At 54.5% G+C, this 24,992-nt stretch overlaps 1 protein-coding gene across 2 annotated transcripts in view; it reads left to right on the forward strand.

Moving 5' to 3' along the window:
* Nucleotides 1-24,992, forward strand: part of LRP5 (LDL receptor related protein 5) — a 105,740-nt gene that overhangs the window by 28,239 nt on the left and 52,509 nt on the right. For both annotated transcript variants that reach the window (XM_077862679.1, XM_077862680.1), the window contains exons 2-5: nt 1,849-2,245; nt 8,425-8,622; nt 12,039-12,235; nt 13,365-13,496. In XM_077862679.1, the coding sequence (XP_077718805.1) occupies nt 1,849-2,245; nt 8,425-8,622; nt 12,039-12,235; nt 13,365-13,496 (924 nt within the window). The remainder of the gene's footprint in view (nt 1-1,848; nt 2,246-8,424; nt 8,623-12,038; nt 12,236-13,364; nt 13,497-24,992) is intronic.

The following is a 24,992-nucleotide window of genomic DNA, read 5'->3' on the forward strand; positions in this document are numbered from 1 at the left end:
TAAGAACCATAGTGTGGAATTTTGACTCCTCATGCCCCGTTAGGTCATGCCTTGGCTGGAGGAGTGGGGATGAGCCAGGGGACCGTGCTGCAGGGAACCTCAGGAGCCTGGGCACTGTAAACCTCTCAGGTGGGACGGGATTCCTGGTAATCCCTGCTCTGGGTGGCCGGGAACATCATGGCGATGATGAATGGGAATGTTGTCTAGGCATGCCACATCACCCTGGGTGTGCTGAGGGGTGTCTGCGTTTGGGTGGCTTTGTCCACTTGTGCCACTGTGTCCTTCAGATCCCACATGCGACCCTGCTCACAGTGAAGGCCCCCGTCCTCTGGCCTCATGGATTCTTCCTCTCAGAAGGTTCTGGACCCTCCTTCATCCTGGGTCTCATCTACCTTCTCCCACTGCCTTACACGGCTGGCCAGGACCCAGCTCTCACATGGCACCTAACTGCCGGCCAAGCCGTGGGGGTGGGCATCCCTGCTTCACTACCCAGAGCCTCTGGCTGGGGGTGGGGGCCCACACCCTTCTAGACAGTCTTGCTTTCCCTCTCCACCTCTCACAGGGCAGAGGTAATGCACTTTCTTAAAGTTGGGGGATGCCGTAGGCTGGGTGATGTGCACTTGCAGAGCAGCCCCTGTGCACGGGCCTGGGGCAGGGGCAGGAGCATTCTCAGCCAGGCAGTGGACCCTTGGCATATTGGGAAAGATTCCTATAAGAAGCCAGGAAAACAGGAAAAGTACCATTTTTGAATTTTTATTGAAGTGAATATACAACAGAAAAGCAATGCATTTTTACAAACTGAATACACCTCTGCAACCAGCATACCGTAAGCGACCCACAGTGCAGGGGCCTTCGGTACACTGTTGAACTGGGCTGCGCAGGCACCTCTCAAAGGCTTATCTTTCCCTTCCATGAAGTGGGCACAATGTCACCCACAGCCCAAACCTGGGCACGGGGTTCCCAGGGGACTTACTGACGAGCCCGCACAGCTCTGCGTACTGTGCATGAGCTGCAGAGAGCTGTCAGCCTGTGATGATGAATGTTCTTTACTGTCTGCATCTGTTTGGGGCAGGGAGGGGTGAGATCCGAGGACAGAGTACTTTGCAAGAGGTCCCTCCTTGCAAGAGGTCGGGACGCCGGCTCAGATGTGTCTGCACCACCCCCACTTGATCTTTACAAGCGTCCCCTCCTGCCTCATGACGCAGTGATGCTGGTGATGGCGATGGTGATGGTGGCAGTGGTGGAGCCCGTGGGGTCCTCACCTTCAGCCGTCCTTGTGTCCTTGTGTCCTCTAGAGGTGCAGCCTAGGTTTGAGCCTGGCACTTGCTGTGGCAGCCTGACCTCAGCCCCAGCAGCACAGGGCGCTGTCGAAGGGTTTGAGCTGAGGGGGTGGCATTCCAGAGTGGCAGACCGAGGCCACAGTCCCAGGAAGAGGCCTGAGCTAGGACAGCAGGTTGGGGAATTATAAGGGAATCCTGAGACTGTGGCCCAGCCGGGACTGTGCCCTCCCGTCCCCTTCTCTGGCATCAGGCTGATGTGACTTACCTCTCTGCAGCCCCCAGGGGTGCCATGTGGTGTGGGCATGGCAGGCAGAGTCACCTAGGCTTGGGGTGCTGCACGGGGTCCTCCATGATCCCAGGAATTAGGGGAGCTAATGTTTGCTGCTTTAGAGGAGCTTTTGAGATGGCCCGGCCTGGGCCTGCCTGGGCACCTTCCAGCCTGTGCCCAGGGGAGTGGGAGGACGGAGCAGAGGGCCTGGGGGTGCGCAGTGCCCACGGCCCCCTGTGCCAGGCTGTGCGGGCTCTGGCTCAGTGAGTGGTCCTCATGGTTCGCTTCCACCCCCTGCAGCCTCACCACTCCTGCTGTTTGCCAACCGCCGGGATGTGCGGCTGGTGGACGCTGGCGGAGTCAAGCTGGAGTCCACCATCGTGGTCAGCGGCCTGGAGGATGCGGCGGCCGTGGATTTCCAGTTCTCCAAGGGAGCCGTGTACTGGACGGATGTGAGCGAGGAGGCCATCAAACAGACCTACCTGAACCAGACGGGGGTTGCTGTGCAGAATGTGGTCATCTCTGGCTTGGTGTCACCTGATGGCCTGGCCTGTGACTGGGTTGGCAAGAAGCTGTACTGGACGGACTCAGAGACCAATCGCATCGAGGTGGCCAACCTCAATGGGACGTCCCGGAAGGTCCTCTTCTGGCAGGACCTTGACCAGCCACGGGCCATCGCCTTGGACCCCGCTCATGGGTAAACCCAGCTGCCTTCCTTCTTGGTGGGGGTGAGGGGGGGTCGGGGTTTCCTTCTTGAATTTGCTTGAGCCCGAGCAACTTTTTCAGAGAAAACCTGACAATCTTACGAGTTTACCTTTCAGAACTTGTTGAGAATCATTTTCCCTTGATATGAGGAACTTGTTAGGGGATTGTTTCTCTGAACTCTCCGGAAGCCCTCTGCTCCCCTCTGGTCCCTGGTCTGGCTGAGCTCACAGTGACCCACGAAGGCTCAGGGCCCAGCCGTGAGTTCCAGGTGGGATTGTGTGAGTGGCAGTGAAGCTAAGAACATCCTTGGATTTGAAGGCCGGGAGGGAGAGATCGTGGGGAGGTGGCTGAGTGTCACTGCCCAGCTTGGCCAGGCTCATTCTAGATTTTTCTGAGTGGGAGCTTTTGCTCAGTGACCCCTCCACCCTCAGTCCCCTCTTCCCACAGCCTGGGAGTGACACAGTCTTACCTGGGCAGCAGGTGCCTACCTGCTATCAGCAGCTGACCCACTGATGTGTGTCCAGTTCTCTGCTGATTCCGTTGTCAGAGGTGGATGGCTCCCTGACATCTGGAACGGAAACACAATAAAACCCCCGGGTTCTGGTCCTGATGCCACCCACTTGCTCTGCCCTGTCAGCCTGCCCCAGGGTGGGTGGAACAGGGGCTGGGAAGTGCTGACCTGTCCTGCCGGGGCTGTCATTTGAGTAACTCAGGGAACAGGTTGGTTGAAGGGGTGCTGTGGTGGCCGAGTAAACCTCCTTAGGTCGGGGGTGCTCGGTTGACTTAGAAAATGTACCTCGCTGACTCTGCTGTCCACCACGTGTGAGGTATGGGATGGTCTGGGATTTATGGCCCTGGTGTCTGACTCACTGAAGTCAGGCCAGACAAGCCTGATGCCTCCACCACGAGAGGAGCAGCCCAGCCCAGCATCCTGAGGGGCCAAGCCTAACAGTGACTTCCCTTAGGCCCCTCTTGCCCAACTTCTGAGCAGGCTGAGCTGCTCAGGGCCAGGCTGCCCTTCCAAGATGTTCCCCATTTCAGACCTCTCCCATACTGCTGTGTGGCTCCAGGACTTGCAGGAGGTGGCAGCTGGCATGGGCTGAGTCTCCCTGGCTAAGAGGGAATATTGTCAGTGATGGGAGAGGCTGAGGGGTGCTGCCTGGAGGCCCTTATGATGCACCAGGGGGAGAAGACCATAAATGTTGTATGCTCAGGAGGGATGTATGCCACAGAGGAGAATAGTGCAGGGCCTGAGGACAAAGAAAATGAGGCAAGGGGCTTCCTGTTGTAGGTCAGGAGACTAGGAACATCTGTTGGTGACATTTGAGCAGAGACCTGAAGCAGATGAGAGTGAGAGCCACATGGCCATCCCAGGGATACATATTCCAGGCAGTGAGAGCAGCCAGTGCAAAGGCCCTGGGTAGGAGGAGGCCCGGCCTGTTGGAGGGGCTGTAGTGGAGTGAGGGGGAGAGGGAAGGACACAAAGTAGGGGAGGGGCAGGTCCTGTTTAGAGTGGAGGGGTTGCTCTTCCGACTCATGTAAAGGAGTCCCTCTGGCTGTTAAAGTGAGGATGGACTTTGAGGTGGGAAGGGCGCTCATTAGCAGCTATCAAGCTATCATTGTGATCTGATAGAAGGTGGAGGCTTGGATCAGGAAGCTAGTGGGCTATGGGTGAGCAGTGGCCAGATTTGGGATGTTTTGAAGGCAGAATCACATGGGTTTGCTGGTTCTTTGCATGCAGGTTAGAAAGATAAGAAGCAGGGGTGACTTGCTGTTCTGTGCCTCAGTGTCCCCATCTGTACAGGGTGTGACCATGTCATGTCATGCAGAAAACACCAAGAACAATTAGTGGCTTCAGTAAATATTAGTAGTTGTTACACTAAAAATGCCCCTGCCTCACCACTCCAGATATAGTCTCCTTGTCTGTGCACAGAGTTCTCTCTTTTCTTCCTTATGACCTCTCACCATCTTGGTTGGGAGGTACTTGGTGCCTGGTTGGGAGGTGCTCAGCACTTGGTGGGGAAGTGCTCAGTACTTGGTGGAGAGGTGCTTCGTAGGGAGGTACTTGGTGGAGAGTTGCTTGGTGGGGAGATGCTTAGTGCTTGGTGGGGAGGTGCTTGGTGCTTGGAAGGGAGGTACTTAATGGGGAGATGCCTGGCACTTGGTAGAGAGGTGCTTGGTGCTTGGTTGGGTCTTCTCCATGTTCACGTCCAGGCTGGCCTTGCCTGTGCCATCTCTGCGAGTCGCTCAGTCTCTGGCTCTGGCTTTTCTTATTAAATGTTTGAAATCCTTTCTGATCTTGGCTCTGAATTCGCTCCCACAGCCTGGCGCCTGGGGTGAAGTTGACTTTGGTATTGATGCCCTGGGTAGGGCATTCTGAGGCCCTAGCCTCTCCCCCACACTTCCCCTGGGGAAAAGGTCAGAGGCACCATGCTGCCCAGGAGGGGAAGACTCCAGCCAGTACCCAGATGCCATGGGCAGCACCACTACTCTTGCTGAATACAGGTTGGGGCTGAGTCCCGGGGACAGGACCACTGTCCTAAAGAATAGAGACAGTGGATCTTGTGCTCTCTCCTGGCCACAAGCATGAGGTTGCAAGAGCAGTAGCGCCCCTTCCCGGTCCCATGGGAGCCTTTCCCACATCAGATGAGGGGACCCGGACCTCAGGAGGGTAGATTCGCAGTCCATCTCATCTTGGTGTTCACGCCACCAAGAGCCCACAGCCAGGAGGGCCCTGGTCCTGACACTAGGCTTGACATGGTTTCCACAGCATAGGTAGTAAAGTGCAAACGTCCAGGTAGGGTAGAGGGTGGACACCCCCTCCCCAGTGCCACGTGCCCACGTGGGGGGCAGAGCAGGCACTGAGGGAGACCTTCTGGCCCTGAGTACCTGGTGCCGGGGACAGGGCCAGGGGTGCAGGGGAGGCCCAGCTGGCATCAGCCCAAGAGGGGCTGCAGTGGCTCCTGGGTCTCAAGTTAAAGCCAGGCTGAAACCCAACCCCTTCTTTAAAATGCAAAATGGTCCTTCCCTAAAATAACACACAACCGCGACCCACCACGACCGCAGCCAGCCTCTGCAGAGAGACCAGGCAGCCGTGCTTTCCTTCGGAAGTTGATTTTCCCCCGTGGAATTTGGCCGGGCCTGGGGCAGTGTTCAAGATTTTGCAAAAGCACATCCACGCCAACTGGTCTCTGGTAATGGAGTGGCTCGCAAATTCCCCATTTAAGGAAACCAGCGGGCCTCTGTTATGAAACCCGGGGGAAGGAATTTGAATTATGCTCCTCACGGAGGTCCCGAGCCTTCACATTTTCCGGCCTTTCTCGTTGGCTGCAGTGGAGCATTCAGGGAGGTCATGAGTGGATCGCTCTGAGATTTATTCTCCTGATATCTTCTTGGCGGGTGGTGGGAAGGCTGGGCCCTGTCTGGGCTGCTGGGGGCAGGGAAAGCGTTGGGAAGAAAGGCGGCTACAGCAGGCCGGCGGGAGCCTTTGCCGAGCTGGCTGACAGCACCTGCCAGCCCGGGGCTGCCAGGAAAAGTGCACCAACGCCCCGGGCCTGCTGGCACGGGGGTGAGTCATATGATGGCTGGGCTCTGGTCTTACTCAGAGAACCACACGGTGCTCCCAGAACTGCTGGCGCAGGTCAGCCTCAGTTTTGTAGACTCAGTTTTTCCATCTGTCCAGTGGGAATAGTAATTCCTGCTTCCCCTTCATCTGCTGAGTACTCGCTAGATGCAGAGGAGAGAGTGCAGGAGAGGCTCCTGGGACAGGTGTTCCGTGTGAGGTGTGCCTTCTTCTCTCTGTCCCCACTGGGCATGGAGAGCAGGGGAGCTTGGTGACAGTAAGCTTGCTGCTACATGGGGCAGAGGGTGCTTTTTGAACCAAGCCCCTGCAGGCTCATTCTCAGTGACCTTGTCACAGCTCCTCCAGCAGATAGTAATGGCACTGGCTCGGAAATGACACCCCTCTGGGAAGGCTGCACAGCCTCACAAATGCAGCTGGTCACTCAGGCACCCACACCTCCTGTGGCCGCCGGGGTCCCAATGGACAAGGACCCATGAAAGGCCAGGTGGGGTTTGTTCTCCCCACACCCCTGATGAATGTGCTGACCTCTGGCGCACAGCAGTAGCTCAGGATTGGCTGAAAACGGATGAAATCTGGGAAGAGGTAGAGCCAAGAGCAGTGGGGGGGTGGGGGGGGACTTGCTTGGTGGGAGGGAAGAAGCTCGAAGGGGAGAGAGAGTCCATGGGCCCTGGAACTAGGATGCCTGAGAAGGGACAGGCCACAGGCTCTCCCCATCTGGATTTGCCATCCCAGCAGGCCCTTTCATGATGGCACAGATGGGGCCCGGGAGCTCCCTGCCTTCCTGGGTCAGGGTTCCAGGCTAACTCCTGTTGGCCCAGCATGGACGAGCTGCCTGCTTTTAAAACAAAGCCTGGCCCAGGGTTATGGGATTTGCTGATTGACCAGGACCCACCCACACCTACCTCAGAAGGAGAGCTTCATAGACCACACGTGGCAGCAGGGCTTCTCAAAGGGACACTGTCCTACTTATCTGCCGAGAGACACTGGGCAGAGCAAATAAAATAGGTCTGCCATTTGTGTCCTGTGGCTTATCCACGTCCGACTGGAACCTGAGGGTCATGTGTCCTCCAGGCTGGTGTGGTTCCTCTCAGCTGTCACCAAGACCCATGCCTGGCTTTGAGGAGCACGCTGGGTGGTCACCCCACCTGGAGAACTAGATGTGTTCTCTGGGTGCTGGTGAGCTTTTGGCCTGTCACCCCAGCTGCCTAGTGTCACTGCATATTATGTCTGCTTATGTGGTGGGACATCACATAAGGAAGACTTTAAGGAGGTAGGGTGGCTTCTCAATGGATGTGAGGCACCTGCCCCTTATTGAAAGCTGGAGGATGTGGATAAGCAGAGCCAAATCACCCACAAACCCACCCAGGCAAAAATGCTATTACTATTGCAGGGCACAACGCCACCCATGTGGGTTTTATTTTTTAATAGACTCTATATTTTTAAGCAGTTTTAGGTTCACTACAAAACTTAAGGGAAGGTATAGAAATTGCCCGTATACCTATGAACAGTCTGTGGTTTTGACCATGATTTAACATCATGTGTCCACCAGTGTCGAAAATCCTCTCTGCCCCACCTGTTTGTCCTTCTCTCCTCCACCTCTGGCAGCCCCTCATCTTTCTGTTCTATAGTTTTGTCTTTTCTGAGATGTCCTGTGGTTGGAATCACACAGTATATAGCCTTTTCAGATTGGCTTGTCTTGGTAATATACATTTACAATTCCTCCATGACTTTCCATGGCTTAATGGCTCATTTTTTTAGACTGCTGAATAATATTCCATTCTCCGTATTTTTAATTGGCTTTAGCAGTTCACTTACAGCATTTTTGTAGTAGCAAAAAATCAGAAACAACTCAAACGCCCAATGTGGAGTTGTGTAAATAATTTATAGTACATTAAGAGAACAAGGAGGATATCTATTAGTATATTGCTAACTGAGGACACATGGGAACAGTATATTTTGATTACTCAACTTTTTTTTTTTTTTTTTTTAGATTTTGTTTATTTATTCATGAGAGACACAGAGAGAGAGAGAGGCAGAGACATAGGCAGAGGGAGAAGCAGGCTCCATGCAGGGAGCCTGATGTGGGACTCGATCCCAGGTCTCCAGGACTCGATCCCAGGTCTCCAGGATCATACTCTGGGCTGAAGGCAGTGGCGCTAAACCGCTGAGCCACCTGGGCTGCCCCCCAACATTGTTTAAAAATTAATATGTTACTAACTGCTTAGAACACAAATTAGAGGAGCACTTGGGTGGCTCAGTTGGTGAAGCGTCTGACTTCAACTCAGGTCATGGATCGAGCCCCATATCGGGCTCCCTGCTCAGTGGGGAGCCTGCTTCTCCCTCTCCCTCTGTCTGCCACTCCCCTTGCTCTCTCTCTCTCTCTCAGATGGATAAATAAAATCTTAAAAAAAAAAAAAAATTGGAAGCAATAATAGCCTAGCCCCTAAGCACTGGTTCTCTCTAGTGGGTGAGATTTTAGGATGAATTCACTGTTTCTATGTTACATGTTTACATTTGTGTGGATAGAAAATGAGGACGAAAGCAGATCTGGGCTAGCCTTGTCTGCTTGTGCTCTGCCTCCTTGTTAGGTACATGTACTGGACAGACTGGGGAGAGACACCTCGAATTGAAAGGGCAGGGATGGACGGCAGCACCCGAAAAATCATCGTGGACTCGGACATCTACTGGCCCAACGGACTGACCATCGATCTGGAGGAGCAGAAGCTCTACTGGGCCGATGCCAAGCTCAGCTTCATCCACCGCGCCAACCTGGACGGCTCCTTCCGGTAAGTGGGCCCCCACCTCTTACTCTGCTCCCCAGCCACCGCCAGGGCCTTGGCCAGGTCTGGGCTTTTCAGAACTTCAAACAGAGAGTGCCCAGGGCATGTCTAATACCACACCCAGGCAAGGTCTGCCATCCACTGTGGGAATGCATTCACAAAAAAACCACAGAATGTTCATTCTAAGTGGGGTTGGAAGACGATAAACGGCCCCATGTCACACACAGGTTTTGCCACCAAATGAGTAATAGAACTCTAGAAATTTTCAGAGCTTTTTGGATTTCAGAATTGCAGATAAGGGATTGCAGACCTAAAGCCCAGGGGATCTGACAGGGTTGTGAGCTGTTCGGCTGTGTACCCCCTTCGTCCCTGTGCCAAGTACGCATCCTGAGGGCAGGAGCAGGGTTGGTTTTGGTGTTCATTGCATCCCCCAGTCTTGTGAGAGGACCTTATACATAGTAGTTGCTCAGTAAAATGGGTTAAGTGAATGGAATATAAAGGGTTTTTACTTATTAGGTAATTGCTTTTAGAACTTTCTGGTCAGCTTAGCTTGACAGCCCCTGCCTCATTACCCTATAGATGTAGCAATGTCCCTCTCATGCGGAGGTGTTTATTTATTTTTTATTTATTGACCAAAGGCTGCCTGTTAGCTCTGTGCCAGGTCTTGGGGATCCTCCTGGAAGGACAGACCCTGTTCCTGCATGGTGGAGCTTCTGAACCAGGCAGGGCATATGTGGGTGCTGGTGCCATGGGCTGCAGTCACATGGTGTTGGGAACACTTAGCCGGATCTCTCCACATAGGCAGATGACAACTCCATAAGATGTGAGGATGTTAGCCAGTTTGCCACATTTTATCCAGGCCTGTGTATTAGTTAGCTATTGCTGTGTAACAAATTACCGCAAATGTGGCCACCTAAATCAACAAACAGGGTTTTTTGCAAGAAAGGGGTATCAAGAATTGAGAGTGGCTTTGCTGGTTTAGCTCAGAGTGTGCCCTGTGGTTATAAGCCAGCTCTTGGCTTGGTCATCTGAAGGCTTGACCAAGACCGGAGGATCAATCTCATGGTGGTTGGCAGGAGGCCTCAGCTCCCCCTTGATCTCTGCAGACCATGCCTAGCTGGTTAGAAACATTCTATCCCATTGTTTCTGTTGCACAGACTGGCCTGGGGCCTGGATGGAGACCTGGAAAGTGTGGCAGCCTGAAGAGCTGTGATTCTTGGGAAGTTGAATGACCCTGGCCATTGTGAAGGGAGTGTGTGAGGCCAGAAAGGCTGCAGGCTGGGGGTCCCTGGCAGAGGGATTGTGACAAGACAGGAGGGATGGTGGTGGCATTTAAGACATGATGATGACGGTGATGATTATGGTGATGATGGTGATAGTGATGTAATGATGGTGGTGGTGATGATACTAATGGTGGTGACGATGATGGTGGTGGTGGTGATGGTGATGGTGGTGAAGATAGCAATGACATGGTGATGTGGTGATGGTGGCTAACCCTTCCATACCGCTTGGTGTTTGCCAGGATATTTATCAGTTTGTTTCATGTTCACACCAACCCTCATGTGCTAGTAGTTATAATCCCGTATTATGATATTGCACAGAGAGGCATGTGAACCCCCCCAAGGCTAGTCAGAGTCAAGACAGGAAGCCAGGCACTATGACTCCAGGGTTCACTCAGCCCTTCTGTCCTCCTCAGCACCAGATTCTTCTGGCTCTGCAGGTGGCTAACACTCTTTATGGATGTGTGTAGGGCCGTTCCAGTAGAAGCATAATCTGCTGGTAAAGAGGGCAAGCACTGCAGCCAGATGGACCTGCTTGGTCCCCTCTCAGCTGTGACCATGGCTGGGTCACTTCAGTGCTCTGAGCCTCAGGGCTTCACATGTGAATTGGGGGTGGCAATTATACTTTCTAGGGGTATTCACAGGGTTTGATGCAACAACAGACATCAAACTCATTGCATGGTGCCTGGATACAGTAAGCACTCAATAAAGGCTGTGCTCAGGAAGTTCCTGGACCCAACAGGAGGTGGGGTGGGCATGGCTGGGCCAGCACCTGAGAGGAGGGGTGAGGGTGGGTGAGGGGAGCTGAAGCCTGCACCAGCTTCCTGTGGTGCCTCTGGCTGAGGCAGGGCTTGGGGGGAACAGCCTGAGATATGATGGGCCTCTGGCTTCTTTGGTTAAAAAAGGACATCATGAAAGACAGTTGGGTGGTTCCTCAGAATGTCAACGTTGAGTGACCGTACGATGCAGCAGTTCCACTCCGGGGAGAGATGCCCAAAGGGAGTGAGAATTGGTATCAGAATAAATACATGTGCACATATGTCCGTAGCAGTAGTGCCCACTGTAGCCCAGAGGTGGAAGCAGCCCTGGTGTCTATCGCAGATGAATAGATAAACCAAGCATGGTCCGTCTGTGCCGTGGAATATTGTTCAGCCATAAAAAGGAAAGCTGCACTGGCATGCCTACAACGTGGGTGACACAGAAGGACTCCGTTTATAGGAAACGTCCAGAACATGCAGATCCATGGAGACAGAGAGTAGGCTGGTGGCCTCTGGGGGCTGAGGTGGAGGGGATGGGAGGAGGAACAGGCGAGTGGGCTCCGGGTTCTCCTGAGGAGCTGTGGGAATGTCTGGGAGGTAGATGGAGGGAGTGGTGGCAAAGCACTGTAAATGTGCTGCACGGCGCCGCATTGCTCACTTAACAAAATGGTTGATTTTGTGTTATGTGAATGTCACCTCAATGAGTTTATTTTAAAAGTTACACAGGCTGGGGAGGTGGTGGTGACCAGCCCCCTGCAGGCCACCCCCCCACCCCGCCCCAGGAGCCTGTAGTCGGGGGAGGGTCATTAAACCAGATAATCACACATGCTACCAGGTGTAAAATTATGAGTCTATTACCAGCGTCCATAATCCTGTTTGTTTTTTTTTTTTCATAATCCTGTTTAAAAAAAGTTGTTTGCTGGGCGTTATAAACACATGAAAGAGCTGCTTTTTCTGGCACTGATAGCAACTTCAATTTACTCTGATACTGTAAGTTATTGGCATTACAGGAATGAGCAGGCACATTTGGTCCAATCTGTACTAAGTTGTGGAAACATCAGGGCTGAGCAGGCATGCTTGTCACCAGCTCGCTGTCATCAGCTGTGGCTCCCCCTTGTTTCCCTGTGGGGCACTCTGCCGCCAGCCACTTTTGTAGAAACAGGTGGGGAGGGGAGGCCCATGTCACCGTGAGGGATGGCAGGAGGCTGGCTGAGTCTGGGAGCTGCCCTGCACACATGGGCCAATTCCTGGGATGCCTGCCCCACGGTTATCCTATGTGATGTGAATGGGTCCACCGTGGCCGGTGCGGAGGGTGTTCGAAGCTGGGCGTGCGGGGCTGTGGGGAATCTGCTGATGGCTCCTCCGTCTCCTCCCGCACCTGCAGGCAGAAGGTGGTCGAGGGCAGCCTGACGCACCCCTTCGCCCTGACACTCTCTGGGGACACTCTGTACTGGACAGACTGGCAGACCCGCTCCATCCACGCCTGTAACAAGAGGACTGGAGAGAAGAGGAAGGAGATCCTTAGCGCTCTCTATTCACCCATGGATATTCAAGTGCTCAGCCCAGAGCGGCAGCCTTACTGTAAGTGGGGGGCTGGGGAGGGGGTGGCTGGCCTCTTCCCTCAGCTGAAGCCCTTAGTCTTGGGGTGCTGGCCTCAGAGCAGTGGAGGAGAAGAGGAGGTGCTGGTAGAGGGGAGGGAGGTGTTTGCAGAGTGCAGGGCCAGGTTCAGGGGCAACCAGGGGAGCTCTCTGCAGAGCTGGTGTGGGGGCTGCTTCATGTGCCCCCCACCCCCTGCTGTCCTCTCTTCGGAGGTGGCAGAGGGACTCCCCAATGAAGGTTGCTTTGTTTTCAAGGCCGACAGAAGTTACAGAATTATTGACGAACAATCAATAAGGCTTTAAGTTGAGACTCAGCCTGGGATCCCCATACGGTGGTGGCTGGGGTCTTTGTTGGTGAGAAGCTTGAAACACATGGGCTCAGGGCTCCTGTGACAGGTGGATAGCAGAGTGGGGACCCTGGGCTTATGTAGAAGGTTCCAGCTTTGAACTCAAGAGTGGAGACCCAAAGGGGGCAACTGTTGTCAATGCCAAAGGGAAGGTGGGGCTCTCTGGAATCGTTTTCTGGTGAGAACATCATGGTCCTTAAATGGATCCACACTTGGGGCAGCCCACCCCGGAAGGCGGCTTTAGGGACAGGAGAGGCACCACCCTACAAGTCTGCTCCAGTTGTCGGGGGTGGGGCGGTTCCTACTTTGCATTTTAGGGTACCACACCCCAGCCTGCCCTGGGCAGAGTGAAATGACGGCAGTATTCAGTTCAGTAGCGTGCTAGTTGTGGACAGTCTTGAGAGAATGAAAAGGGTTGTTTTCAGCACCGAGAGTGTGCAGGTGTGGCCACCAAAGCATTGGTGCATATCCGGTGGGGTCCAAGCATGTCACAAAGACAAGACAGACCTCTGCTCCAGGAGCCCCCGATCCATACTGCATGGGCAGGTCCTGAGATCGTGGCAGGGAAGGCTGAGGGTGGCCTTCATGGAGGAGGTGTTGTCTGAGGGGCTTGGGAGAAGACAAGAGTTTCTTATCATAGAGGGTTGGGGGGAGGAGCAGGGAGGATGCCCCCAGCGGGAGTGGTGCATGGGGGTGGGAGTAGGGTCAAGTAGGGTCGAGGGCCCTGTTCTAGAACCTTTCCTCAGTCTTCCCTGTCTTCCCCAGTCCACACACGGTGTGCGGAGGACAATGGTGGCTGCTCCCACCTGTGCCTGCTGTCCCCGAGGGAGCCTTTCTACACGTGTGCCTGCCCCACTGGTGTGCAGCTTCAGGACAACGGCAAGACGTGCAAGGCAGGTGAGACGGGGAGCGCCGGCTGGGGGCAGCCGGGGTGCTGCGGAGAGGGGGCAGCCCAGCAGCTGGGACTGGGGTTGGATCTGGGTACTGCTGCCCGCTGGGCACGTTCCCAGGCTCCGGGCTCCGGACTTGTGTTCTGGTCCATCGGGCCAGCTTGCAGTGGGCCGCCAGCACAGTGTGGTTGTAGTCCAGATGCTCACTGTTGCCAACTGCCACGTGAAAACTGTGTGGAGTGTAAGAGTGACATTAGGGTGGGGTGGGAGTGGCCAGGGAGCCGGGAGGTACCCTGAGGGAGGTACGGTCTCCTTTCCTGCCTCTCCATCCCTCCCGAGTGTGCGCTGCTGCACACTTGGGATTCATTTCTGTCCTTGCATCCGCTTTCCGTGGGGCCTTTGTGCCCTACTAACCTGCCTCATGGAAATTCAGCTTGCAAGCACATGCTCAATGGGAGAACACTTCAGGCACAGGGAGTTCAGTGGAGGTCCCTTCCTGAACACAGGTGTTTCTCTTTGCTTCAGGTATATGTCAGCCTCTTTGTTCTCCTCCCTAATTCTCAGCACTTGCCGCTTCCAGGACTTTTTGTATGATTATTTTTTAATGACATGCCACCCCCTGGTCCGGGACAGTGTCTGAAGCTCTTCATTTCCAAGTGTCAGGTTCAGAGTGTGCTCTTCTGGACATGATGCGCGTCCAGGATACAGCCATCTCTGGGATGCCCAGGGCCCAGCGCGGCTGGGTGGAGCCTGAGTGGCCAGTGAGGTGCTGGTGAGAGACGTCAGGAAGCAGCTGCCCCTGGGCCAGGGACTTCCCTGGGGACCTAGGGGCGGAGGGGAGGTAGTGTTACCAGAACTCGAGCATGGGTTTAGAACAAAAAAGTTCAGGGGTGCCTGGGGGGCTCAGTTGAGCACCCAGCTCTTGGGTTTGACTCAGGTCATGATCTCAGGGTTGTGGGATTGAGCCCCACCTTGGGCTCTGTGCTCACTGTGGAGTCTGCTTGAGATTCTCTCTCTCCCTCTGTGCCGCCCCCAGCATACACTCTCTCTGTCTCTCTCTCAAATAAACAAATCTTAAAAAAAAAAGTTCATCTTGGCAAATCTGAAAAATATGGAGTATATTAAGTTCCATGTATCCACAAGCAATGACCGCATGCCTGTTATGTGCTGGGTGCAGAGAATAAAAGCAGTAAGTGACACTGGCCTATTCCCCACCCCACTCCCCCCGCCGTTCTTAGAGCACATGTGCAAGTTGGGGTGGGGTCGACAGGAGGCCAGCAGGCACACAAATGAATAAAACCAATTCAAATTTGGATCAGAGTAAGGAAGGGCACAAAGGAGAGATTCAGATGGGGTAGGGTGGAAGGTCAGAGAAAGTCCTTCCCAGGAGGCACCATTCAGGCTGAGACTTGAGGATTAACAGGGAGGAAGGGCAAGGAACAGTGAGAAGGAACAGCATGTGCAACAGCCCTGGAGCAAAAGCTAGATGGTGTCAGAACTGACTTCACAGGGGTTTGGTCTGTGCAATCACTCGGGGCCCCGAGTTCAGAAGAGCCCTGGTTTGGTGCTCTGTTGTTGCTGACTTGAAATGCTTAATAATTTTTTGGACAGGGGGCCCCGCATTTTCATTTTGCAGCGGCCCTGCAATATATGTAGCCAGTCCTGCTTTGTGTGCAGGAGAAACTGAAGGGAATCTGGAGGTAGTCTTAACATTTTGCTGTTTCTTTCTCTGCTGCTTTTCCATGGGTGTTTCTGCATTTTACTCAATATTATTGCAGGAATACTTGCAATTATAGGAGGTGTATATGCTTCTAAAACATGAGTTTTAGTGCCTGAAAAATGTTTATCCAATGACACATCTGTCCCCAGTTGTGCATTTCTGTTTTATTTATGTTTTTGCTATTTCCAAGTCATGCTGCCATGAGAGAGCCAGCTTGGGGCCTGGCCCTAGAGTTAGAGGGATCTGAACATGGTGTCTGTTGCTGCCATGTGAAGCAGGAGATCCATGCACCCACAGATCCAGGACTGGAGTGTGGAGCCCCCTAGAATCCCAGAGTCATGGCCCAGTGCAGCTATACAGCTAGAGAAGCCTGGAGTTCCCCAAAGGGTTGCCCAGGCTACCCTGGTGTACAAACGGCTGTTGGTCATCAGGGGTGGACGGTGTCTGGGGCCTTGTCACTCTGTGCCTCTCTTCCTCATTTGAGAGGTAGGGCTCACCGACCACCCCCTGCCCAGGGGAGCTGGGAGGACAGTGTATGGATAGGACTTAGAAGTGCTGTGCAGGGCACCCAGTGCATAGTCTGTGCACATACATGGCAGCCACACCCACCATTCACACCATTGGGATCTGTCTTCACGTTGGGCCAGAGGGAGTAGGGCAGGTCTTCCGGAGGCCTAAGTTTGTCTCCATGGTCCACAGTCCTCCCACCCCTTGGGGGAGGGCTGCCTTCTTTTCCAGGCAGAGGAGCAGGGACTTTCTGGTTATCTGCATTCCAGTAGCTGGAGCCTCTGAGCTCTGGGGACCACTGCCTGTGGTCAAGCCCTTTGAGGGCATCCTGTTCTTTCTGCAAACATCTGTGGGAGGTGGGGTACAGGAGGCAGAGTAGGAGAGATGCCCTGGGGGAGAGGCCCTCCTGGAGGAGGCTGTACAAGGGTGAAGGGGGTTGGCTGGAAGCTCTGGTGGAGAGCTGGCACCAACCCTTGTGGATTGAACCTGGTGAGTTAGCAGCAGGGCCTGGCCCTGTGGGAAGCTGTCTGGCAGGGAGCTGATCCTTCAGGAAGGATGGCCAGCTTGCAGATTCCCCTGGGATTCAGGTCTTGTGAGAGCCATTTCCATCTCCCAACTGTAAAGGGCACTTTTACAAATAACTCAGTTGGAGAATGCCAAGTGAGAGGAAGAAAAAATTTTTGTTGTCTTTCAGGGCAGCCTCCTTGGGTGTGTGGGTGTGTGGATCTGTCTGCATAGAGCAGCTCAGGGGGCTCTTTCAGGCTTTTGCTCCAAATGCCCTGGAGGGTGTGTCACAGGAGGGGGAAGCTACCAGAGGACACAGAAGGGATGGGCTGGGACTTTTGCTCTGAATGAGAGTTCTGTGTTTTTATAAGAATGGTTCCCACCCCGTGTGCTTCCCACTAAATAGACTGGCTCTGGAGGCTGCATGGGGCTTCTGTAGCTTCCTGCCCTGGGACCACTTGAAGCTTTGTGGGAAAGGGGAAACAGAGTTTCCTCAAGATTTTAGTTTGAGTTGAGAAGAAATCCAGAGCTTCTCAGAACATTTCAAGGGTTTGCCACGAAGGTGGCTCTCTGGAGATCCGGGGTGGAACTGAGGTATGTATCTGTCCATGTATATTAATCTAGAGGTATCAGGGCATGAGTGAAACATGGATTCCATCTTTGAGGGGTGTCTGTTTAGGGGACAGACATGGCGAGTCAGAGATAGGGTCGTGAGCCAGGACCATGGGCTTCGGGCTTCACACAACGTGACAACTCCGCTGGCAGGCTGGGTTTTAGGACACAGATCTGCCCTCCAGGTTTCATTTCTTGCCACAGAATGTCACATTAAAGGAAGATGTTTGATGAAACCAGTGTGTCCACTGATTTGCTTTTTTCGCGTGGCCTTCCAGGCCTCTCATGTCTGCCGCCTGTAGTTTTGCCTGGGGGTAGGCATGACTTACATTGTGCAGCGTGGATTTTGACTGCTGGCTTTGTGCAGGTGATCCTGAAAGCAGCCTGGAGATAGTAGCTGGAAACATGAGGGTAAATTGGAGAAAGCAAAACACTGAGTCCTGCCTGTGGAGGCTGCCAGTGCTCGGGAGAGGCTTCCTGGTGGCCGGTAGGATGATGGAAGGCAGGCGCTGGCAGGAAAGATGAACGGAAGGCACCTGCTGGCACAACTTCCCGTCTTCTAAAAGGGGAGGCATCAGAAGTGGCATTCGCTCTATAGAATGTAGCTTTGCTCTTTAATTGACTTTTGGAGTGGTGAGGAAATCCAGTCTTGGGGAGACCCAGAATTTAGATCAGTTTCCAATTATGTGATGGCTTTGTGTGTCCAGTCACCATTTTTTGATACCTACACACACATCCTGGCTGTGTGATCTTGGGAAAATAACTCGGCCTCTCTGTTTTCAGTTTCCTCCCCTGTAGAAAGAGATGATAATAGTACCTGATTCTTGGGAGGAAGGCCTGGCCACCCAACAAATATGAGCTGTGCTTAAATTTAAACTTGAACTTGGAGCCAGACAGGCTAGTCTCATTTGAGGCCAGAAGAGCAATTCTTCCCTGAATGTTTGAAATCAGATGATGAGGCTGGGTGGTGGCGAGAGGAGTTTTGAAGATGGCATAGGGTGGGTGGGGAGCAGAAGAGTGAGGGGTATGTTCTGGGGGCACTGGGCATGTAGCTCCCTTTCCAGGGATGAAGGCCAGCATCAGGCAGGGCAGGATTGGGGTCTGAGGCAGAGGTCTGGATGTGTCAAAATTACTCGGACCCTTACATCATGTGCAGATTCCCCAGGCCCCAGCAAATCAGAGTCCCCAGGACAAGGGCCAGGTATGGGAGGCAGAAGGCTGAGTCTGGACTTGACACGCACCCAAGGTGGCTCATGTGCTGCATTTGGGGAACCTCCACACAGCCGGGAACATCGCAGGACCCGGAGCCACGGCCTCAGGCATGGCTTGGCGGGTTCCTGGGGCTTTCACTCTGGGCGTCTGACCATCTTTGCTGTGGATTTGAATCTAAAGACATTTTTGTAATATGCATGAGTCCTATTTTTTTCCTGCTTTTGAGCAAATGAAAGCCAGCCCTGTGCACAGAGTTGACGCCACCTTCCCCAAGGAAGGGGCTGAGGTGGCAGAGATGCTCAGACCCCAGTGGATGGGGGTGGTGGTGGTGGTGACAACCCAGGGCCTGCAATCTGTACCCCAGAGGCAGAGGATGGCACAAGGCAGGGTGCAGAGGGTCACATCCCGGCTGCTGCCTTCTCACCTGTGAAATGGGGAGAGCAGGGTGACACCCCTCTATGTAGCTGGGGGACAGTTGAGAAGCTACTTTCCACAGCACCTGTGTGGGGGCCACACAGACAGGATGGGAGACTTGGACTCCCTTCCTTAAGATCAACACTGGCTTATATCCCATGGCCCTGTGGGTGGGGTGACACACACTCGCCGCAGGGTGTGACGTCTCAGGTCCCCAAGCCCCTCCTCAAGGGGCCCCAGTGGAGGTCCTGTAGGCTAGGAGACTAGAACCATTGATGTCCTAGCAAGCGGCCCCTGCTGGGTCCCAGCTCTGCAGGGGGTGAGCTTGGTGAGACCCTGGGGCCCGAGTGACTCTTGTCTCGTGAGCCAAGAGCCAAGAGCCAGGGGAGGACGCCTGGGCCGGCCGTGATCCCATGCAGCGAGCCAGTGTCCTCCAGCGCCTGCCGCCCCCGCCCCTCCCCAGCAGCCTGGCCCACGGGGGCGCCCAGCTGGATTTGGTTTTCCCCATGTTTTTCCAATTATGTGGGATCGGCTACAAACAGCAGTAGCGGGGCCCAATCTGGGAGTTACCACCACTGTCCAAGGAAGCCTTCCGCCCCCCGCGCTCTGGCCCAGGCTCTCTGTAGGATACGCCCCTGCTGTTTTGACGTTTATCCCCCTGCACCCCTCTCCGCTGGGGGCTTCCGGGCATTGTGCAGCCCTGCTCCCCTGCTCGGGGCCTGAATGACCTGGGCAGGTGATGCGTTGGGGCCGTGTCCAGAGCGGCCAGCCTCCAGCCCATTCCATGCCCTCCACCTTGGCCTTCCTAGAGGAGGCCGTGGCTGCGTGTTGGGGCAGGCGGGAGGCTTGGCCTTCATGATTTACGCCGAGAAGGAGCTTTAACAGATGTTCGTGAGGACAGGAAACAAAAGGACGAGGGGATGTGGGGGGCTGCGGTGGTGGGGGCCGGGCGAACAGAGGCGTCACTGTCGGGTCTGACGCGCAGACTGACAACTGGGCCGATGTCTCAAAGCCCCTCACATCCATCCGTCTCTCTGGGTGGATTAGCCGGGGCTCAGGGCTGAGGAATAAGGGGCGCGTTTGTTCCTGGTCTGGCTGTCTTGTCACTTATCAGGGAAGTAGGTCAAAGGGAAAAGAAAGGAGGCCCTTGTGGCCGAGGCTGATGCCGCCTGGGCTGTGATTGGCGTTGACTCTGCAAACAGAAGGCAGCTGCTGTTCTCAGCCATGGACCGTGAATTTTTAATAGCAAGAAAATCAGATTGCACAGTCCCAGGAAATGGTGTAACAAGGCCAAGCACTAACTTTTTTTTTTCTTAGTTTTTGGAGATGAAGGTATAACTCACAGACTATAAAATGCACAGATTCTAAGTATATGTTGTGATGTAGCTTTGAGAGTTGTATGCACCTGCCAAGCCCCCACGCTGGTCTGGATACAGAACATGGCCAGCGCCCGGGGGATTCCCGGGTGCCCCCTCCCCACCCACAGGGGCAGCCCTGTCCTGATTTCTATCACCATGGATTAGTTTTGACTGTTCTGGAGCATCATAGAAATGGAACCACACAGCATGTGTTCTTTTGTGTCTGAGCCTAGAGACTACTAAATCTAATGAAAGAGAAGAGGGGAGCATGCCGTATTCTTAGAAAGAGAAAACTGTCATCCTGCAGCCCCGGGATAAGACAGAGTGGTGCCTCCTGGGTGCAGTTAGCTCCCTGGATACCCTGGGTCCACTGACTGAGAGCTACACTGCAGTCACTCCCAGCCCTGGCCCTGTATCCCTGCCCTGTCCCCTCCACCAACCTCTCCCCCTCCCCCCGCCCTGTCCAGCGTCCCCTTGGCTGGTGCTACCTGAGTTTGGCCCCAGAGTGGAGTCAGGTTCTGTGCCTGAGGTCTGGGCCCCAGTGGAGCCCTCAGGCTGCCAGAGAAAGCCCCTCCACCATGGGCTCCTCATGCCCTCTCTGGCTTTGCGGATGGCTACAGGTCCTCAGTCTTGGTTCCTCCCACTGACTGTGCCCTCCCCAATTCCAAGTGCCCTGGAGGCAGTGACTCGATTGCCCTCCCAGGCTGGGCTGACGCCAGGAGGCTCTTTTTCACTTTTGCCTCCTGTTCCCATGGAGGAGATGGATGGTTCACCCCCTTCCCTCTGAGGACTTCCCTTCTGCCTCTGCCTGTGCTGTGCCCGTTGTCTAGAGCACCCTTCCTTGTAGCTCCCCACCTGATGTTCCTCCATTCAGACAGTCCCCGATAGATGTGTCGTGATGCGCTCCCACATCCACTGCAAGGGAGGGATCCTGGCTTCCCATGGGACCAACAGGCCCGGGAAGAATGCTGGGAAAGTTGGTTAGACACCTTCAAGAGCATTGGCCATGGTCATCCTGGAGCTGGGGACAACTTTGGTGACTGTGCCAAAAGGGACCTCTCCTTGTCCCCTCCCTGCCACCCCAGGTTTGGTAGGAATCAAGGCATCTGAGTCTGGTCTTGGCCCTATAGATGTGGCTGTGACCTGATGAAATGTAGGATCTTCGTGTCTTATTGGCCTGGGAGTATCAAACAAGCTTGTGTTAAATTGTAAGGTGCTGGGGTGCCTGACTGGCTCAGTCGGTTAAGTGTCCTACTTGACCTCAGCTCAGATCTTGATCTCAGGGTTATGAGTTCAAGCCCCATGTTGGGCTCCATGCTGGGTGTGGAGCCCACTTAAAACAAAAACCAAAAAACAAAAAAAATTCCAACCAATCTGTAAGGTGAAGTGCACTTGACTTAAGTTGAACCATGTGACCCACCAGTGCTCAGCCACCTGCCTGCTCTGTGATTCCGGCCTCCACCCCCAGAGCAGGGTGGACAGTAGCAGTAATGATGTTGCCTGGGGGCCGCCATGCGGGTGCACTTGACAGACCAGCCTGCTTCAGAAGTTTGGGCACTCAGAGCTTGCTCAAAGCCACAGAAGAAGGGATGGAGGTGGGATTCGAACCTGGGGCCCTGGGGAGTTTTCACAACTGTGGATGTTATCAGGAGCAAGAAGGATTGCTGCTGTTTGCAGGGCACCTATAGTATGCCTGGGCCCCGGAAGGCACTCTGTTTTTTTTTTTTTAAAGAGCTGAGCCATGTGCCCAGAGAGGTGGGACCCTGCCTTCCCCATCATGTGAGTCACCGCCTGTTATATAGCTTCCAGCCCCACAACCGTTTCAGGTGACTGGGTAGCCTGCCTTCAATGAGTCCAACCAACTGCACTTTGTTCACATGTCTCTCTCTCTCAAGATCCTGTGGCCTGGGTCGTGAGCCTTCAGGGCACCTCTCTGCTGCTGGCTCAGAGAGAATGTGGCCTAAGGGAGGTCCCCTGGAGCATGCTCCGTGCCCCTGGGAGGGAGCCATGTGCTGGGGCTGTAGCCTTGGGCTCAGGGCCTCACTGACTTTGTCATGGGACCTCCCAGCCTCGCTGGGGAGCCTTATCTACTCCTGACTCTTACGTGTGAGGAGATGGAGGTCAGGTTGCTTACCCAGGGTCACTCAGTGAGGAAATGTGGCTGGGGGCCGAAGTTGGGTGTGACCATTGGGCTGTGTGGCCTGGATGGTGAATAGTCTCTGAGGGGGAGAGGCAGGTGGCAGAGGACGACGTGAAGGGCTGATGCCTGCGAAGAGGAGAGGAAGGGGCTGGCTGCAAGGAAGTCCTGAGGCCGGCACTGACCTTGCTACCCTGGCCGCCCCAGGCCTTAAGGCAGAGGAGTGACTCTGTGTAGAGCTGTGCAGAAGGAGGCCAGGACCCTGGGCCAAGGTACCTGCCTGGCCTCTCCTGGCGGGCTCTGGCCTCCCATGGGCTCACAGAAGGTCTGGGGTGGGTCCCGCAGGCAGACAGCTGCTCGGGCCTCAGGTTTCTAGTGGAGGCTGAGCCTGGCCCAGCCACTTCCCCTGTGGTCACTCGGCATGGTCTCCTGGGCCAGGGCGCCAGGCTGTGGTCTCAGCGCCTGTCCAACAGCTTACCCCAGGGGGCAGTGGAGAAACTTAATCAATTGCTAAAAAACAAAAATAAGTTGGCTGCCTACCAGCTGTGAAGCTGTTTATGGCCTCAGAGACTGTAGTGTGGACGGCGGCCTGCGCCGGGACCGGCTCTGCCCACGCGACTCCAGGCCCACTCCTGAGCCCACGTGAAGTCAGCGACGCGGGGCAGCGAGGGGAGCTGGGGCAGAAGAGAGGTAGGAGGCTCTGCTTCCCAAGTCTAGCATGATGAAAAGCTAGTAGGAGGAGTGGCCCTGGGGTAGTGTGAGCATCTGGGTGGGCACCCATCCTTTCTCGGAGATGCCATTGCTTCAGTGGGGACAGTTGTGATGTCCACTCTGCCAGCCGGGAAGGCCAGGCCCTGCTGCTGGGTGGCGGGTGGCGCAGGGGTTGTGGGTGCTGCCTCTTTAATCTGTGTTGATTTGGTCAGTCCACATCCTGATATGTGTGGTTTTGCTCATCCTGAAAAATCCTTTCCCATGTTGGAGTACAGAGGAGATTAACCTCGAGGACCTTCCAGGTCTCGCTGGACGACCTGCCAGCAGGCCCTCCTCCTGCTGGGCTGTAGGGGGCTGTGGATCCTTCTGCCCCATCCTGCCTCCCTCCTATGGTTCTTTCCTCCCACTCCGCCCAGAACCTGGAGGCTAAAGAGGTCAGCCCCGTGTGGTTGCTCCATTTCCCCTGGTCGTCGGGTGAGAAAGCCTTGTCCCCAGAGCTTCCCCCCCGCCCCGCCCCTGCCCACTGGAACCATGAGGCCTCTACCCATAAGCGGGGGCACCATGTTTTAAAGTCTTGTTTTATTCTTGTTAAAAAGTAACATTTGTGTTTACCCTCAAAAAGAAAACATCACACAAAAGAACAGAAAATAAAAACCACCCGGAATGCTGCCGCCCAGAGATCGTTGCTGCTAACCTTGTGCTAAGCTTATCGCTCCTCGTTGCCCTCTGCTTATGCTCAGAGCTGGGTTTGCATGATTCCATCACAGCGTGTGAGCCCCACTGCACCTCACCTCACACACCGCTTCGCAGGCACGTCCACCCTGACCCTTCTCCAGAGCCCGCTGCTTTAGCGGGTCCCTCATTTACTCGATGTTCTTGCGTTAGTGGGACATTGACACTTGCCTACGGAGCTCTTCCTGCAGGTTCGGGCTTTGCTGTTATCACCACACCATGGTGACCCTCTGCAACCAGGAGGAATCTGTGGCCAGGAATCCGTGTGCATTTATTTTCAGCAGCCGCTCTGGGCTGGGTTCTCAGAGGGGAAGTTGCTGGGTCAGAGGGTCCCTGAGCCACACTGCCGGCCAGGAAGCGTGCGCTGGGTACGGTCCTCTGGGAGGCGGGGGCCTGGCTGTGGCCATGCTGGGCTGCCAGCATTTTCCACCTCTAGAAACCTTCCTTTCTCAGGTTTCTTGACTGTGGTTTTTTTTTTTTTTTTTTTTTTTCTCCTGTTAATTTGCATTTGTGGTCTTCACCTGCTTGCTGCTGGGATCTGGGCGGTTTTCTTATTGATGTATCCACCTTCTGGTGTACTAAAAAAATGAATAGACTTTATCTGGCATAGCAGTTTTAGGTTTCCAGGACAACCGAGTGGAGGGTCCCGAGAGTTCCTGTGTATCCGCTCTCCCTCCGTAGACAGTTTTCACTGTTATTGCTATGTGCTGTCTAATGTTGTAAAAGGCACATGTACTTGCCATGCAAGGGTCAGCAAAGCTCCCTTGGCCCATGGGCCGCATGGTTTGCACCTGCTTTTGTGCAGCCTTCGAGCTCAGAATGGTTTTGGTGTTTTTACATGGTTGAAAAGAGAATCACGAGAATGTTTCATGATGTGGGAAAGTACTGATAAACTCAGATTTCAGTGTCACTTCATGCACGAAGTTTGCCTTGCACACTGTTGCTTATGCGTTCTCTGTGGCCACTTTCATACTACAACTTGGGGCTGCCTGATGGCGACAGAGGTGGTTGTGGCCCGCAGAGCCTAGAAGGCTTACAGCTGGTGCTCCACAGAAAACGTGTGCAGACCCCCTGCTGGAGACCAGAAGGAAGACCGGGAATGGTCCAAAGATAGCTGCTGTGGACATTTGCGTGTGTTTCCTGCCAGGCTTTTGTTCTAGGATGGCTTTTGTTTGTCTTGTGGCTGGGCTCCTGCTGTATGCACAGCGTGCTGTTTGCACGAGGCTTCCTTGTAGACAGGGGTGGGCTCAGGGCTGTCCTAGCATCCTGTACACAAGGCACCCAGCCTCCGAGCTCAGACCAGACTCGCCCTGGGTGGGGTGGCAGGGTGGGGCTAGTGTCGATGGGCCAGCCCCATCCCTGCCCATCCGAGCTGCAGAAATGGCCCGGTGCACTCTGGCCTCCACGGTGTGGTGCACCCCTGCCTGGAGTCTCCCCACCCCTTGGACCTGCCTGTCCTCCCATGGAAGCTTTCCTCTCACCTCCACTCCCCATCTCTTGTGGATTGAATTGTGTCCCCCCAAAAGACATGGTGAATCCCTGGAACCTATACATGTGACCTAACTTGGAAATAGGGTCCTTGCCAGTGTAACCAAG

This window comes from Canis aureus, chromosome 21, assembly GCF_053574225.1.
Source record: "Canis aureus isolate CA01 chromosome 21, VMU_Caureus_v.1.0, whole genome shotgun sequence".
In the NCBI taxonomy this organism is placed as follows: domain Eukaryota; kingdom Metazoa; phylum Chordata; class Mammalia; order Carnivora; family Canidae; genus Canis; species Canis aureus.